Genomic DNA, 19,555 nt, shown 5'->3' with positions numbered 1-19,555 from the left:
TGCCCCTTAAAGAATTGGACTTGGCACTGGACTTCACAAGCAAGTCCATTTTCATCTTTTTTTAAGCCTGAGCTGTGCCAGATTTTCAGATTCTTTCACAAGAACAAACCATAAAGAGCTCAGGAGGCAAGGAACCCTTAAACCCCTTTCAACTTCTTCCTTAATAAGTTAGTTACAGTAAATTGCAAAAAAATATCCAAAACTTCAGGCATAAGCATATTTGTAAGAGTAAAAGAAATATAAAAAGAAAAACACGGTTATAATCATAAATAACAATAAAGATACCCATATAAATGGAAGAAACTGCCTTAGCCTTTACCAATTTCTAATGTTTGCGTAGTCCAGACAGGACAGACAGACAGGCAGATGGTCAGACAGACATGCAGACAGACAGACGATTGACCAGTGGCATGTATCAACTATTATGGCGCAGACAACACAAAAATAACAAACAGGCCAAAATGCCTTTTTCATTCAAGGGCCAAAACTCAGTCATAAATCATTTAACCAGAAAACCCATGAAATATGCACAAGTACTTAAGCTACCATTTATTCATGTAAAGTTTTTTTTTAAATTGCATCAGTAGAATAAAAGAAGTAATTCGAACAAAAGCATAAAAGAGGCCATTGTTACCCTGACAAAATCAGTGAACCGAAAAATGCTGAAAATATGCATAGCTTGACTTGGTACTGATCATTCCCCTATTGTTTGACTCAAATGAAAACAGTTGTTATCTAGCAGTAGTCTGGGCAAGTTTTAAGATAGACTGACAGATAGACAGACGTATGACAGACGAAGAAGTGATCCCTTTATGCTGCCACTACTCTGTAGCAGGCAACACAAAAACATGACATTAAAATTTCACTCACATATTAAGGACTCCACAAATTTTAACCAAAAGATACCAAAAACATTTAACATTTAATATAGACTCGGCCACTTAAGCCAGAAAGAAATACAAAAGATAAAGAAATAAACTCAAAATTGAAAATAAAAATCATACATTTGTTTTTATTTGCCACTGCTAGATCTGGTCCTGATAAGAATAGGCTTAGGATTTAAAGGCTTTTAAACGCTTTGCATTTTTTTGGGTCAGTTTTCACAAGCGGAAATACGAATTTAGTGAATGATCTGTTATTTGGGTCAAGACCTATATCTAATGGTATATAAATCATGAAAATATTTCAAGCGCAATAAATCATTTTTATACAATATTTAGATTTAAAGGGATATAATGCTTTCCGGTAAATGCAACAATTCAAATTTGCATAGTATCGATGATCAAGTATTTCAAGTGTCATGTGCCCACATTTCATAGTTTTGAAATCATTTCATTTAATGGGCAATTTTGATAAAAAAAGCTTAAAATGGGCATAACTCCAAAAAGATAGCTTTTAGAATAATACCCCTTGTCCAACTCCTATGCTTCATGTCGATATCTGTCCTAGTTTTGAAATCATTATTCTTAATAACAAGCAATTTTGACAAAATTCAAAGTTCATAAATATACCTTTTAGTATAATGTCCCTTGTCTAACAACTTAGCCTTGTCTTGATAAGCGAGTATTCAAAGTTTCATTTTGATACTGAAAATGTCGTTTTTTAATAATATGCTACAGTGATGTTTTTGCACGATGCACAACAATGCAGCGAACATAATAGCTCGGCTTTTTCTTCGAAATGGGCGAAATTACAAGTTCTTACAATGAAGACCTACGTTTACCGAATGCAATACCAAGCAAAGTCTTGCACAACAATATAGCCTTAAAAAGCAGACAAGACACCAAATGATGTTTGTTTTTATGGATATTTAGTAAATTTTAACATATTTTTGGTCTTTTTATTGAAGTCATTGTACCTTATTGGCTTTCCTAGGTACTAAACAAGTAATTACCAAATTCTCCAAAAGTGATCAATTACTAATCCAATATATATATATATATATCTCTTTATGGATCAGCAATAAGAGACAAATTACTATTAGACTCAAAAATGTAAAAATAATACATAACTAATGGTGACTAGTGACTCTTAGGACCAAAGGTAAGTTCTACCATACAAGGAAAACATAGGTAAACAAAAGCTGTCACATGAAAGTGTCGAATGGCTCCGAAAAGGTTCGTAAGTATTGCAGAAAGGTATTATGAAAAGAAAAAGCTGTAGAAGTTAATAATTGCCTAATATTGCTCTTGTGAAATGAAATTATATCCATAGCAAACGTACCACCGAGAACTTGCAGGTAAACACATGGCTCTTAGACACAACACATCGTCTTGACATGTATGCTATGTTATGTAAAAATCCTTCAATGCATGGCAAAAGTTCAGTCTGGACACGAATATTTGTACATTTAAGCTTTAATTGTGTTCATGTGAACCTTTAAACTGTAAGTGTGACCTTGACCTTTGAGGTAGGGACATGGATCTAAGACCGGATGATTCATAAAAACTTTTGTAGGAAGATACTAGGCAATGCTAAATGCCAAATATTTATGCTCTGAGCATTCAAGCTGTCCAAATAATGTAAGGTGTGTTTTCCTTCACATTGATCTACATAAAGCAAGTAACCCTAGGACAAGGCCAATTTTGACCATGGTTTCATGATCAATATATCTCTTTGTAGTATACTACATGCGAAGCATCTAAGTTATGGGATATGTGAGCCCAAAAAAAACATGACAAATATCTTAGCTCTGGGGCCTTAAATGAAATATTGTTTGTTTCCCTTCCCGCTAACTACCCAAAACGAGAGTGATGAGAGTTCACACGTGTCACAATAATGAATTGTATTAAGTGGTGATTTGAAAGTTTTAGAAGACCTGTTCGCACACATTGCCCACCACTTTTCTCAGTGATGGATAATTTGCAAAATTTGATCATGTACGTATCATTTCTGTTAAGTTAGGATGAAATTGCACCAGTAGTTTTAAGGAGCAGTGTGGAAAAATTTTGTGATGGACAGGGAAATGAACAGACAGACGGACAGACAGACAACTGAGAAGTGATCCCTATATGTCGCAGATACTGTGTTGAGTAATAGGCGATACAAAAATCATTAGAGGCCTAAATGACGAAATGACTAAACTCGGCCAAACATTAAACCGAAAGTCCATGAAATATACATAATCACTTGAGGTAAAAACAATGTAGTATTTACTTCAAATTTTATCAGTAGAATAAGAGAATAAGTCCAGCCTAGGCCAGTTTCCACTTATTCTTATTTCGAAAGTCAAACACATCAGAGGAAGACAAACAAAGGCATATAATGCCTCAGAAACGTACTTTTTAAAATGATAAACATGGATTACATGTAAATACCTTTTAAATAATGGTTTTACATCATGTTAGATGCTTGCTGTCAGGAAAAAGTAACGATAACTGTGAAATTATTTGTCAAGAAAGTTGCAAAATGTACATTAAGTAGTATTTTGATTCCAAAAGAAAATACTAAAACACTATAACTTTACTTACTGCCAAAAACAACAGCAGACAACTAAACGGCCATTGTCATGGCGTGAATACCCCCGCATAACACTTTGTCAGAATTAACAGTGGCCATTTAGAGCTCAAGGACAAACTCCCTGCCAAATCAGAGGTTACTAAGCCAGTGCATTTTTAAATTATGTATTCTACATGCTTTAAATATGAAAATGTCAAAATCAATACACTGCGGACAGGCATTCTTAAGCATTTGAGCAGAAAAGCTTATTATAACAAAATCCCTGTGACCTTGACCTTTGACAGTCACCTAAAATTCAAAAGGGGTCATCTACTAGTCATAAACAATCTCAACACCAAATATGTCTTTAAGACTGTTAAGCAAAGCATTCTTAAGCAATTGAAGCAATTGTACCGTCAAGCATTTATAGTCAAGGCCCCTGTGACCTTGACCTTTGACCCAGTGACTTCAAAATCAATAGGGGTCACCTAATGGTCATGCTCAACCTCTAAGCCAGATATGAAGATTGCCAAAGGTTTCTAAAATGATTGGGCGGGCAACCTTTTGAAGTCAAAGTCCCTGTGACCTTGACCTTTGATTCAGTGACCTCAAAATCAATAGGGGTCATCTACTTATCATGACTAACCTCCATACCAAATATGAAGACTTCTGGTCAAAGGAATCTTAAGTTATTGGGCGACAAGTTTTTTTTCAATCAAGGCTTCTGTGACCTTGACCTTTGACCCGGTAACCTCAAAATCAAATGGGAACATCTACTATTCATGAACAATCTAAATACCAAATATGAAGACTGTGGGTAAAAGGAATCTTAACTTTTGGGACGGACAAGCTTTTTGAAGTCAAGGCCCCTGCGACCTTGACCTTTGACCCAGTGATCTCAATATCAATAGGGAACATCTACTTTTCATGAATAATCTAAATACCAAATATGAAGACTGTGGGTCAAAGGAATCTTAAGTTATTGGGCGGACAAGTTTTTTTTAAGTCAAGGCCCCTGTGGCCTTTACCTTTGACCCAGTGACCTCAATATCAATAAGGATCATCTACTCATCATGACTAGCCTCCATACCTAATATGAAGACTATGGGTCAAAGGAATCTTAAGTTATTGGGCGGACAAGCTGTTTGAAGTCAAGGCCCCTGTGACCTTGACCTTTTACCAAGTGACCTCAAAATTGATAGGGATCATCTACTCATCATGACTTACTTCCATGTCAAATATGAAGACTTCTGGTCAAAGGAATCTTAAGTTATTGGATGAACAAGTTTTTTTTCAGTCCAGGCCCCTGTCACCTTGACCTTTGATACAGTGACCTTAAAGTCAATAGGGGCCAACTACTCATCATGGCTAACCTCATTGCCAAATATGAAGACTGTGGGTCAAAGGAATCTTAAGTTATTGGGCGGACAAGCTTTTTTCAATCCAGGCCCATGTGACCTTGACCTTTGACCCTGTGACCTCAAAATCAAAAAGCGGTCATCTACTCATCATGACTAACCTCCATGCCAAATATGAAGACTGTTGGTCAATGAACCTTAAGTTATTAGGCTGACAAACTTTTCGAAGTCAAGGCCCCTGTGACCTTGACCTTTGACCCAGTGACCTCAAAATCAATAGGGATCATCTACTTTTCATGACCAATCTAACTTCCAAATATGAAAACTGTGGGTCAAAGGAATCTTAAGTTATTTTGCGGACAAGGAAAAACCGACGGACAGCCGGACGAGGCGACGGCCGGGCGGACAAGCTGATTCCAGTTTACTCCCCTTTAATTTTTGTTGTGTGGGGGTATAAAGATGGTTAAAGAATAGATAACTTTTAACAAACTATAAAAGAACACAAAATTAAAAAAAAAACTTAAAACAAATGTAAATAAAAGCCTTTTTAGGACATAATGGGCCTTTTTAAGTATAGTACTCGTACAAAATATGATTTTTGTAAGAAATGAAATTCAAATTTTTATTTGACCTTGAAGGTCAAGGTTATTCAAAGGTCAATGCTATATTTGTAGTAATTGTTATGCGGTGTTTTCATTTGTGCCCTTTTGTCCAAGAATGAATCAATCCCTAAATAAGTAACAAAGTACATGTAAAACAATTTAAGCAAGTTTCAATAATTTGACCCTGTTGGTCAAGGTCAATTAAAAGGTCAAAGTGATAGCGTTGGTTTTGTCATTTGTGTTCTTTTGTCCAAGTATGAATCAAAGATTTAAATAAATATTAAAGTTTTTAGCAAATTTCAATAATTTCAACTTGATGGCCGATGTCCATTTTAGGTCAGAGTCATATCAGAATAATTCAATTCGGTTTTGAATCAAATCTGCATATAATCTGTCTCCAAAGTTATGACAATTAAACCAAATTCCAATAATTACATTGACATTAAAGGTCAAAAAAATGTCACGATCCTACTTGAATTATTAAACATATTGGTTTTGTCAGAAGGGTTCTTTTGTCCAAGTATAAATCAAATACATAAATAAAATGCAAAGTCATGGCAAATTCTAGCAAACTTCACTTTATTTACCTTATGTGTAAAGGTAAACTTAAGGTTTAGTTCAATATCAGTTTTAAGGTCAAGTTCAAGTTCAGTTTATATCTTCTTTATTGTCTTCTCCAAGGATTGTTGTACACAAGTATAAAGACAATGCATTCATTAATTACAATATTCTAGCCGATAATAGCAAAAACACTATGAAATTACAATAATTTGACCTTCAAGGCCAATGTAATTTACAGGTCAAGGTCATGTTGAGTTTGATCTTTTAAAGACATTGCCCAGATAGTTGTGCGCAAGTATGAAGACACTCCATGAATAAATATCAACGTTTTGGCCCATTTTAGCATAAATTAATCAGGCTTAATTCATAAATTGAACTTCAAGGTCAAGGTTATTCAGCTGACTGAAGGTTTCATTCAATTAAGGCTACATAAAAGTTTTGTCCAAAGGATTGTTTTGTCAATATATGAAAACAATCCATTCATAAATAACATATTATAAAGCCTAATAGAGTAAAAATCAAGCGAAAATCAAACATTTGACCAGAGGTCTTTAGGAGTCAAGGTTTGGTCTACTTGAATGCCATGCCAAAGGGCTGTTGTGTCCAAGTATGAAAACAATCTATTAAGAAATAATGGCCGATGTTAAAGTTACTGGACAGCAACGACAAACTGATTGTAGCAATAGCTCGAAGTTTTTCTTAAAAAAGAGGGCAATGATGGCCCTAGATCGCTCACCTGACCCATCAACCGCATCCAAGCAATGTCTTACACAAGCATCCTGGCCAAGTTTGATGACAACTGAGTTAAACATGTGACCTCCATATTTGGCAACGTGACCTAATTTTTGACCGAAGACGACCCATTTTCAAACTTGACCTAGAAATCATCAAAACAACCTTCCTGACCAATTTACAGGAAATTTGGATCAAAACTGCAGACACTAGAGTGTTAAAAAGATTTTTCTATTTTTAGCTCCTGTGACCAAGTTTTTGACCGGATATGACCAATCTTCGAATATGACATAGATATCATCAAAACAACCTTCCTGACAAATTTCCAGAATATTTGGATCAAAACTGCAGCCACTAGAGTGTAAACAAGCTTTTTTTATTTTTAGCACCTGTGACCTAGTTTTTGACCGGAGATGACCCATCTTTGAACTTGACCTAGAAAATCATCAAAACAACCTTCCTGACAAATTTCCAGAATAATTGAATCAAAACTGCAGCCATTAGAGTGTTAAAAATATTTTTCAATTTTTAACTCCTGTGACCTAGTTTTTGACCGGACATGAACAATCTTCGAACTTTACCTTGAAATAATCAAAAAAACCTTCCTGACAAATTTCCAGAATATTTGGTTCAAAACTGCAGCCACAAGAGTGTTAACAAGCTTTTTCTATTTTAAGCTCGTGTGACCTAGTTTTTGACCGGAGATGACCCATCTTCGAACTTGACCTAGAAATCATCAAAACAACCTACCTGACAAATGTCCAGAATATTTGAATAAAAACTGTAGCCACTAGAGTGTTAACAAGCTTTTTCTATTTTTAGCTCGTGTGACCTAGTTTTGACCGGAGATGACCCATCTTCGAACTTGACCTAGAAATCACCAAAACAACCTACCTGACAAATGTCCAGAATATTTGAATAAAAACTGTAGCCACTAGAGTGTTAACAAGCTTTTTCTATTTTTATCTCCTGTGACCTAGTTGTTGACCGGAGATGACCCATCTTCGAACTTTACATAGAAATCATCAAAACAACCTTCCTGACAAATTTCCAGAATATTTGGATGAAAACTGCAGCCATTAGAGCGTAAACAAAAATTTTCTATTGATAGCTCCTGTGACCTAGTTTTTGACCGAACATGACCCATCTTCTAACTTGACTTAGATATCATCAAAACAGCCTTCCTGACAAATTTCCAGAATATTTGGATCAAAACTGCAGCCACTAGAGTGTTAACAAGCTTTTTCTATTTTTAGCTCCTGTGACCTAGTTTTTGACCGGACATGACCCATCTTTGAACATTACTTAGATATCATCCAAACAACCTTCCTGACAAAATTCCAGAATATTTGGATGAAAACTGCAGCCACTAGAGTGTTAACAAGCTTTTTTCTATTTTGAGCTCCTGTGACCTAGTTATTAACGGGAGATGACCCATCTTCGAACTTGACCTAGAAATTATCAAAATAACCTTCCTGACAAATTTCCAGAATATTCGGATGAAAACTGCAGCCACTAGAGTGTTAACAAGCTTTTTCTATTTTTAGCTTCTGTGACCTAGTTTTGACCCTCGGGAGATAACCCATCTTCGAACTCGATCTGTATTTCATTGAGACAAACATTCTGACAAACTTTGATGATGATCCAATCAAAACTGTGACTGCTAGACTGTTAACAACCCAATTGTTGACGACGCACGACGCACTATGCACGACGCAAGACGACGGACGCCGGACATAGCCCCATCACTATACCTCACATTGACCACTTCGTGGTCAGGTGAGCTAAAAAAATCTAGCAAAAATTATCAAAACACCATCAAGCTGTCAAAAATCATTGAGCACAAAGTGATGATAATATACACAACTTGACTTGGTATTGATTAATCCTGTATAGATACAACGGGACCAGTAGCTCTTGTGAAATACAGACACATATTGTGACAGACAGAGAGACAACGGCGAAGTGATTCCTCATGCTGTGGCTACTTTGTAGCATGTAGCGGCTTCTGTATCGAAACAAAACGCCCTTTTTAGGCCATAACCAATGGCCTAAAATCTGTCAACCGAGAAACCCGTTAAACATGCGCAAGAACTTAAGGTATCATTAAATCCTATAAAGTTTCATTTAAATTGCATTAGCAATGTAAGAGAAGTAGTCCGAACAAACTTGAACATTATTAAAAGGCCATTACTCTGACTAAAATTCTTACACAAGAAAATGCCAATTATGTGACATAGTGTGTAGTTTTGGACCGATTCAGGGTGTTAACGTTTTTACTCGCTGCTTATAAAGTGGCAGATGTTGTATTATTTATGCGATGTTTACATTTGGGAATTATAGGGGCAGTGTTACCAATGGAGCTGCATATCGTGACACACTAACGTGTTAAAGATCCTGTATGTTTTGTAATTGAGATTGCATACCACTCTTCATTGAATTATATATGTATGTAATTATGCAAATTCGTCAATTTTCAAACATGGAAGAATATGTAAAATATGTATTGCAAATATTTGTACATATTTAAGGTAATCATTAAATTATATGCATTCATTTCTTTTTGGAAAAATTGACTTAGAATTTATGGAAAACTAAATTCTAATTACCTCCCTTTATTTACATGAAATATTAAATTCGGTAATATCTTAATAAATAATGTTTTTTGAAACTTACAATATCGATAAATCTTAATTTGAGCATCATAATTTGAATATAAAACCATAAAAATAATGTGTTACAGGATCTTTAATTGCTGTCAATTATCGGCAGTAACTGTATTACTCCCAGAGGCAAGGATTAAATTTATTGACAAAAGCTGTGTTATATACACGCGGTAAGTAAAACAGCGCGGTGATTAAGGGAAAGAATTCTTTCCATTGCTTATTTTTTTACAAGAAAATGAAGTACCACGAATTTAAGAACCCACGAAAATGCCAGTTTTGATAAAACCACGTTATTTCATGCCCACGAATAAAAATGATTTCACAGTAAAGGGCCATTCATATTGTTATTTTTTTGTTTAATAGAGAGCCATTGGTCCCTTTTTCTATTGTCACGGAATGAACTATTTTATTGTCTTTGTTAGATGGCCCCATATCTCTTTCCGGTAGTATGGATAGACAGAGATACTCTTTAGCAGGCACCACAAAAAGGGCCATACATCTGTAAAAATCCATGCTTAATTTATAGGCCACTGAGAGTAACCTCAAATTTATGACCTCAAATACTTATAATAAGTTTCAGTAGTTTTGAAGATTGATACTGCATGCAAAACTTTTACTAAAATTTTCTAAATTCAAAGCAATTATCATAGTATTGCAAGCAATCCATAAGTCCCCTACCGATTAGAACCCCAGCAACATTCTGATGGGCCATTTGCCATTCAATTTAACCAGTGAATGAATGACATGAATGTACTTAAATCTTTTGAGTTCTAAGTTTGTCTATATCACAGTAATGTGTAAAGTTTCCTTGCCTAGTAAGGAAATTATGTTTATACAACCTTGTCATATTATTACGATGTGGGATTTTAAAGTAAATCCTATAAGGAATGAAGAAGTTGGAGTGAAGAATACTAATTTCTCGAAAAAAATCTAAGTTCAAGGAGGACATAATTCTGGAAATAGTCTTGCTAGAGTATTTAACCTTCTCAAAAATGTTGAGTGATCAATAATAAGAAACATATATATGAAGTTTGAAGAAGATACAATAGGAAATAAAGAAATTATTTATAAAAGACAACATTATTTTCATAAAAATTCTAAGTTCAAGAGAGGTAACACTGATAATGCTTGTGCTAGAGTTGAAAACCTTGTCACATATGATGTGGTTGATGACCAGAAACTTATATTTAAAGTATGAAGTAAACACCTTAAGAAACTAGAACTATCGCTGAATGCGATTCATACCCCCACCAATGTCCTTGACAGAAGACGACTTGGAAAGGTGGTTAAGGGAATAACTTAAGTGGCATAAATACATAAAATAAATTATCTCTGGTGAAAAGAAGACTAATTGTTCAGGTAATAGTATAAATATATATTATCTTATCATGTTCGAAACAGTTACAAATAACCTTTCATTTTCCCAATGTACTAAACATTTTATTTATAAGTCAATTTTTTACTTTCAAGTGTGGCCTTGACCTTAATCTGGCACAAGGGTAAGATGGGTTTTGCACATCGCCCAGTTTGGGTGAACATTTGAGTAAAGAATTTATAGAGCGGACACAACATATTGTCTAGTATTGATTGTATGTAAATTTGAAGACTTAAAAAGGGGCATAACTTTGTCAAAATGCAATACAGAGTAATGAAACTTGACCTGCATATCTTATTTGCGACACCTCATATATGTTTTAAGTTTCAAGCAATACCTGTGCTAGTTTCAGAAATATTCAAGTACATGTTAAAATTTAAGAACATTTTCTAAGTCAATTTTTGATCTTCAAGTGTGACCTTGGCCTTTAGTCGGCACAAAGGTGACATGGATTCATATTTCATAACCTTGTTGAGGTGAACATTTGAGTAAAGTTTGAAGAAAATTCTTCCATTAGTATAGGATTTATAGAGCGGACTCGACATATTGTCTAATATTTGATTGTATGTAAATTTGAAGACTTAAAAAGGGGCATAACTTTGTTAAAATGCAATAAAGAGTTATGAAACTTGATCAGCATATATCTTAATTGTGACACTTCATATATATTTTAAGTTTCAAGCAAATACCTTTTCTAGATTCAGAAATATTCAAACAAGCAAATTCGTTGAATTTATATCCCCCGCCGAGTACTGGTTATTATTAACACAACAACTGAAGACATAAGGCTTTATTTATATATTAATCATCATAGGCATAAACAGTAATATTCTTTGAACTTGATAAATATTCAGGGCAAAAACAGAGCCATAACTTTGTGTTAAATAGTAATAACTGGAAATGCCAATGAGATGTATACATACAACATAACTAATCAAGGGCCATAAATCTGAGTTATAAGTATCTGACCGGAACAAGGCGACTATATGCACATCTCCTCTTAGAATCCCATAAAGTTTCATTGAATTCCAGACAGTAGTTGCAGAGAAGTAGCGAGGAAACGAATATTTTTCCATATGGATACTGCATAACTAATCAAGGGCAATAACTCTGAGTTAAAGTGTCTGACCCCAACAAGGCAATGATATGCGCATCTCCTCTTGGTATTGAAGGTTCCATAAAGTTTCATTCAATTCCAGCCATTAGTTGCAGAGAAGTAGCGCGGACACGATTTTTTCTCTATATGCATACTGCATAACTAATCAAGGGCCATAACTCTGAGTTTAAGTGTCTGACCGCAACAAGGCAACGATATGCACATCTCCTCTTGTATTGAAGATACCCATAAAGTTTCATTGAATTCCAGCCAGTAGTTGCAGAGAATTAGCGAGGAAACGATTTCTACTCCATATTCATATTGCATATCTAATTAAGGGCCATAGCTCTGAGTTAAAGTGTCTGACCGGAATAAGCCGACGATATGCGCATCTCCTCTTGGTATTGAAGGTTCCCATAAAGTTTTATTTAATTCCAGCCAGTAGTTGCAGAGAAGTAGTGCGGAAACGATTTTTACTCTATATGCATACCACATAACTAATCAAGGGCCATAACTCTGTGTTAAAGGGTCTGAGCGGAACAAGCCGATGATATGCGCATCTCCTCTTGATATTTATGATTCCCATAAAGTTTCGTTGAATTCCAGCCAGTAGTTGCAGAGAACTACTCCGGAAACAAAATTTTACTCTATATGCATTCTACATAACTTATCAAGGGCCATAACTCTGAGTTAAAGGGTCTGACCGGAACAAGCTGACGATATGCGCATCTCCTCTTGATATTGATGATTCTCATAAAGTTTCGTTGAATTCCAGCCAGTAGTTGCAGAGAACTACTCCGGAAACGAAATTCGGACGGACGGACGGATGGACGAACGGACGGACGGACGGTCAGATGCGCATTCTCCTCTTGATATGATGATTCTCATAAAGTTTCGTTGAAATTCCAGCCAGTAGTTGCAGAGAACTACTCCGGAAACGAAATTCGGGCGGACGAATGGACGGACGGACAACGCCAAAACTATATCTCCTTCCCGATTCCATCGGCGGGGGATAATAAATGTTAAAATTTAAGAATATTTTCTAAGTCAATTTTTTACCTTCAAGTGTGACCTTGACCTTAAGCCGGCAAAAAGGTGACATGGGTTCTGCACATTCCCTTGTTGAGGTGAACATTTGAGCCAAGATTGAAGAAAATCTTTCAATTAGTGTAGGACTTACAGAGCGGACACGACATACTGTGTAATATTTGATTGTTTGATATTTGACCTTCATGTGTGACCTTGACCTTAAGCCGGCAAAAAGGTGACATGGGTTCTGCACATTCCCTTGTTGAGGTGAACATTTGAGCCAAGATTGAAGAAAATCTTTCAATTAGTGTAGGACTTACAGAGCAGACACAACATACTGTCTAATATTTGACACGACATATTGAGCAATATTTGATTGTTTGATATTTGACCTTCAATTGTGACCTTGACCTTGAGCTGAGACATGAGCAACATGGTTTCTGCACATCCCCTTGTTGAGGTTAACATTTTAGCCAAGTAAGAAGAAAATCTTTCAATTAGTGTAGGACTAACAGAGCGGACACAACATACTGTGTAATATTTGAATGATTGATATTTGACCTTCAATTGTGACCTTGACCTTAAGCTGACACATGGGCAACATGGGTTTTGCACATCCACTTGTTGAGGTGAACATTTGAGCAAAGTTTGAAGAAAATCTTTCAATAAGTGTAGGACTTACAGAGCAGACACAACATACTGTCTAATATTTGATTGTGTTTGATATTTGACCTTCAATTGTGACCTTGACCTTGAGCTGACACATGGGCAACATGGGTTCTGCACATCCCCTTGTTGAGGTGAACATTTGAGCAAAGTTTGAAGAAAATCCTTCAATTGGTATAGAGTTATAGAGCGGACACGAAAATGGAGACGGACCGACGGACCGACCGACGCGACAAAGCGAATCCATTATAGCCCCCCCCCCCCCCCCCCCACATTTTGTGGTGGGGGTATAATAAAAGACTTATAGTGAAAAAGCTGAAAAATGTAAATCAGAAATCTTAAAATTCAGGCTATTTGTTGCCATAGCAACCAGAATTTTCAACATAGGAAGAAAAGAAAAAGATGTGCATAATCTCCAGACTGCCATCTACCCATATTTCAAGTTTCATTAAAATATTTTCAGTACTTTTTGAGTTATGAGTGGATCCAGTTTATGTGTTAAATTTGCCATATTTTCAGACTATTTGTTGCCATAGCAATCAGAATTTTCAACATAGGAAGAAGAAAAAACGTGCATAATCTCCATACTGCCATCTATCCATATATCAAGTTTCAAAAAAATATTTTCAGTACTTTTTGCGTTATCGCGGGATCCAGTTTTGTGGACGGACGGACTGACGGACTGATAGACAGACAGACGGACGGAGGAAAAACCTAAATTTCCCTCCGGTTAAACCGGTAGGGGACTAAAAAGGGCCATAATTTTATGCTGTCAAATAAGTTTATGAAGTTACAAGCAAATATCATGAGTGGCTGATGAGATATGATGTTGCAAGCAAAACTTTAACCAAGTTTTACAAAGACGCCAAAGTCAATTCCAGGATGAGAAAATAGCTATTCTATTCTACGATGTATGAAAGTACACTAGTGTAAAAATAAATTTTCTTGACATATTTTGAGTTATATATACATGGGACCAACTTCATATGTTCATTGATATGTTCACCAGTTAGAAAGATATGTTGGTCCAGGTAAAAAATATGATTGTTAAACTCACATTAAAGACAGCCTTTTTCAGGAAATCAAAGTTTTACAAATTTGATTGATTTTCGTAAATATGAAGTATAATTGGACAAAAATTAGAAACCTATTCAACCCTTATATATTTCTCGATAATAACCATTTTATTTGTTGTCATTTGATGCAGTCTTTTTGAGAATTTTCGGTTGTCGTTTGTTCAGGTGTGTCAAACAACTGACATTTCGATAAAAATATCTGAAAATAGGCTCCTAGGATTATATAACCACACAATGTTCACCCGTGATGATGTAAAACATACAGGCAGTCCTTGTCGATTCTTTGGATTTCAACAAATGAAAATAAAAATGGCCATTATTCACATTGTGATCCATATTTGAGTATGTGTTCTGTATCTAAATATAAAATATGCTTAAATACTGTGAATCTCTTCTTCACTAAATCCATAATGCATTTGTAGCTAACAAGCATTAAAAGAAATGAACAGAAAGGAAAACGTATGTATCCACATATGTATTAGAATATGTACCATCACCATCATTCCCTTCATTTGTTGATTCATATAATTGATCGAACAAGGGTTTGTGTTTTCATCATCACAGATGAAGACTGTTTGATGTAAAGTGTTTTAGCCTGTTTCTTAAGGGATTTTCTTTATCCCCACGTTGAATGTTTGACGCACCTAAACCCTCAACAACAAACAATTCTCAAAACAAGAGGATCATGATGGCCCTAGATCGCTCCCCTGACCTATAAACCACATCCAAGCAATTTTGAGTAAAGAATGTGACCTCTAGTGTGTTAAAAAGGTTTTCCCATATTTTGGCAGTGTGACCTAGCAATTGACCCCAGGTGACCAATGAAACATGACCTAGAATTCATCAAACGAAACTTGCAGACCAATTTTCAGGATATTTGGATAACAACAGTAGCCACAAGAGAGTTCACAAGATTTTCTATTTTAAGCTCTTGTGACCTAGTTTTTCACCAGAGAAACCCATATTCAAACTCCTCCAAGCAATTAACTAGACAAGCAGCCATACCAAGTTTGATGAGAATTGAGTCAAAATGTTACCATTAGACTGTTTACAAGAATTTTCCATATTTGGGCAGTGTGACCTTGTTTTTGACGCCAGGTGATCCATAACAAAAACTTGACCTAGAAATCATCAAAACGACCATCCTGATATTTGGATCAAACCTGCAACCACTTGAGTGTTATCAAGACTTTAGATTTTTAGCCCCTGTGACCTAGTTTTTGAACAGAAACGACATATATTCGAACTTGACCTAGAAATCATCAAAACAACCTTCTTGACAAATTTCCAAAATATTTGGATTAAAACTGCAGCCACTAGAGTGTTAACAATATTTTTATATTTATAGCTCCTGTGACCTAGTTTTTAAGCAGAGATGACCCATCTTCAATCTTGACCTATATATGATCAAAACAAACTTCCTGACAAATGTCCAGAATATTTGGATCAAAACTGCAGCCACTAGAGTTTTAACCAGATTTTTCTATTTTAAGCTCCTGAGACCTAGTTTTTGAGCGGAGATAACTCATTTTCGAACTTGACCTAGAAATCATCAAAACAACCTTCTTGACAAATTTCCAGAATATTTGAATCAAAACTGCAACAACAAGAGTGTTTACAAGCTTTTTCTCTGTTTAGTGCCTGCGACCTAATTTTTGACCGGAGATGACCCATCTTCAAACTTGACATAGAAATCATCAAAACAACCTTCTTGAAAAATTTCTATAATATTTGGATAAAACCGCAGCAACTAGTGTGTTAACAAGCTTTTTCTATTTTTAGCGCCTGCGACCTAGTTTCAGACCGGAGATAACCCATCTTCGAACTTGACCTAGAAATCATCAAAACAACATTCCTAATAAAGTTCCAGAATGTTTGGACCAAAACTGCAGCCACTTGAGTGATAACAAGATTTTTCTATTTTTATATCCTGTGGGCTAGTTTTTGAGCAGAGATGACCCATCTTCGAACTTGACCTAGAAATCACCAAAACAACCTTTCTGACAAATTTCCAGAATATTTGGATCAAAACTGCAGCCACTAGAGTGTAAACAAGCTTTTACTATTTTTAGCCATTGGACCTTGTTTTCGCTCGGGGATGACCCAACTTCGAACTTGACCTAAAAATCATCAAAAAAACCCTTTCTGACAAATTTCCAGAATATTTGGATCAAAACAGCAGCCACTAGAGTGTTAACAAGATTTTTCTATTTTTAGATCCTGTGACCTAGTTTTTGGAAAAGAGTTTTCCTATCTTAAATTTCCCCTAAAAATCATCAAAAAAACCTTTGCCCCTTTTTTCCAAATATTTGAATAAAAACACGCCCAAAGTTTAAACAAGTTTTTTCTATTTTAGCCCCTGTAATTGTTTTGACCAAGATACCCTTCTTCAATTTTACTAGAATCAAACTACAACCTTTCTAACTAATTTTCCAGAATATTTTGATCAAAACTGCAGCCATTAGAGTTTTTACAAGATTTTTCTATTTTAAAGCTCCTTTGACCCTAGTTTTTTTTGGGGGACTAGAGATGACCCATTTCGAACTTGACCTAGAAATCATCCTACCTGCCAAGTTTTCCAGACTATTTTATCAAAATGCAAGCCACTAGAGTGTTAAAAGCTTTTTTCTATTTCTAGCTCCTGTGACCTAGATTTTGGCCGAGATAACCCATCTTCCAGCTTGACCTAGAAATCATCAAAACAACCCTTTCCCAAGTTTTCAGATTATATTGGGATAAAAACTCAGCCACTAGAGTGTTAAAAACATTTTTATTTTTTAGCTCCTGTGACCTAGTTTTTGACCGGACATGACCCATTTTCAAACTTGACCTAGAAATCATCAAAACAACCTTCCTGATAAATTTTCAGATTATTTGGATGAAAACTGCAGCCAGTAGAGTCTTAACAAGATTTTTTTATTTTTAGCTCCTGTGACCTAGTTTTTAACAGGGGATGACCCATCTTCGAACTTGACCTAGAAAAGCAACCCTCCTGACAAATTTCAAGAATATTTTGATCAAAACTGCAGCCACTAGAGTGTTAACAAGCTTTTTCTTGTTTAACTCCTGTGACCTAGTTTTTGACCTAAGATGACCAATCTTCGAACTTAACCTATATTCCATTGAGACAAAATTCTGACAAAGTTTGATGATGATCCAATCAAAATTGTGACTGCTAGAGTGTTAACAACCCAATTATTGACGACGAACGACGCACGATGATGGACAGAGCCTCATCACTATACCTCACCTTGACCACTTCGTGGTCAGGTGAGCTAAAAAGACAATGCATGAATTGGTAACTATAATAAAGGAATTTCATAAAGGTCGAACAGCATTTCGATTTTGTTTTAAATAAAACATGTAGTTGTAATTTACAAATAATTAAATAATACTAGTAACTTACCATTGAATCTCAAGCAACATACTTTTACCAGAAACCAACATTTCTTTTTACCTGACACACATTTCGGTGAACCATATGAAGTAAGGTCCTCCGAAATAAACAATTATAAAGTTAAAGCCTTATAATCTGACGCAAATCAAGAAATATGTCCATTTAAAATGAACACAGTTGTTTTGGACATTAGATAAATAGAATATTATATTCCTAATTACCTTGCAAAAAAGATTAATTTGAATCCAGATGGATGCTCAAGTGGCCATTCTCATGTTCTTTTTATTTTTAACATTAATTTGTTGACACCGTTGATTCACTTTTATGTTTTTTCCCCGCTACCTTACTTACAATCAACAAATGAGGGTGTATGGTTTAATCACAATATGAAGAAAATATAAAAAGTAAAACATGAATTGAAATGAAAGTGTCAGGAACTAAAATGAAAGACTGAAACAGTCTTCCAATATTCTTGATTTTTATATTAAAAATACAAGGGAAAAAAGAACAGCGTTTTTAATAATTGTAGAAAGAATATATACCTTTCACTTCAAAAATTTCTCCAAATCCACCCTTCTTGAAAAAAATACAGTTTTCATCTAATCTTTTTCTATCATCATCTTCAAGAATGATTGGTCGTCCATCATAGATACAAGAAATCCTTGGGCTTAATTCTGTCTTTCTTTTAATTTTTTTTGTTAAAGTAGTGCTTTCATCTGAAGTTTAAGAAACACATCAAGAGACATTATGTACCGAAAAACATTATAACAACCATATGAAATACTAAGAAAACTTGTAAACAACATTTTTGTTCCTGTGTGGTCTCCTCAGTCAATACACATAATAGACAGGCAGTCAATTTAAGTCTTACTGTTATGGAATGAGGGTCTTAAGAAGGTGTAAAAGAAAGTAATACACATTGTATTTACTTTAAAAACTGTTATATTTTGCGCACGAACAATCATTATAAATTATTCTTATAACGGAAGATGTACATGTTAATAATATGGTTGTCAAGTCTAAGAAGTAAAGCCATATTTCATGGAAGACAAGATGAACTAGAAATGTATCCAAAGGACACGGATGTCCCACCACTTCACTGTCAGTCTACTGACGCACTGCAGGACAGTATGACTGGAAGCCAGATAAAAGGATATTCTACATGACTAAACCTACTCCTAAATGGCTGGATCCTAAAAACGATGTCGATTTTTCCCAATGTTGACATCTTGATTTTCCAAAAGTTAAGAATTTCAAATCTCAATTTTGTAACCTAAATTATGCTTGCTTTATCCATTATCCGATATACAATGTACACGCCTTTTTCAGCCGCCTTTATTGTTGTCTAAAATTTTGAAAAAATGCCGTATTTAGGCCCTCAACACTTTTTGTTTGAGAAATGTTGTTTAAAAAGTGACCTCTTTTTCGGCGCAGCCCCCAAACCAAAAGATACATCAGGGGGTTGTCAGAAGGGGTTTGATCCCCCTTCTGTTTGGAGGGTTTGAAGGGGGCGGCAGTCATCGCAAGCAAAATTTTGGACTTGTGAGAGGCTAAAAATG

The 19,555-nt window shown here is 35.3% G+C and overlaps 1 protein-coding gene across 1 annotated transcript in view; it reads right to left on the bottom strand.

The window, feature by feature from the left end:
* LOC132739148 (uncharacterized) overlaps window positions 1-19,224 on the bottom strand; it is a 66,454-nt gene extending 47,230 nt beyond the window's left edge. Inside the window, exons 1-2 of the mRNA XM_060726803.1 lie at window positions 19,173-19,224; window positions 18,539-18,712 (exon numbers count right to left, since the gene is read on the bottom strand). Of these exons, the coding sequence (XP_060582786.1) occupies window positions 18,539-18,712; window positions 19,173-19,224 (226 nt within the window). The remainder of the gene's footprint in view (window positions 1-18,538; window positions 18,713-19,172) is intronic.
* Between the last annotated feature and the right edge of the window lie 331 nt (window positions 19,225-19,555).

The sequence above is a fragment of the Ruditapes philippinarum genome, unplaced genomic scaffold (genome assembly GCF_026571515.1).
Source record: "Ruditapes philippinarum isolate M1 unplaced genomic scaffold, ASM2657151v2 ctg545_1_1_1_1, whole genome shotgun sequence".
Taxonomy (NCBI): domain Eukaryota; kingdom Metazoa; phylum Mollusca; class Bivalvia; order Venerida; family Veneridae; genus Ruditapes; species Ruditapes philippinarum.
Note: the sequence above shows the minus strand (reverse complement) of the source record. Positions and strands in the feature narration are given on the sequence as shown.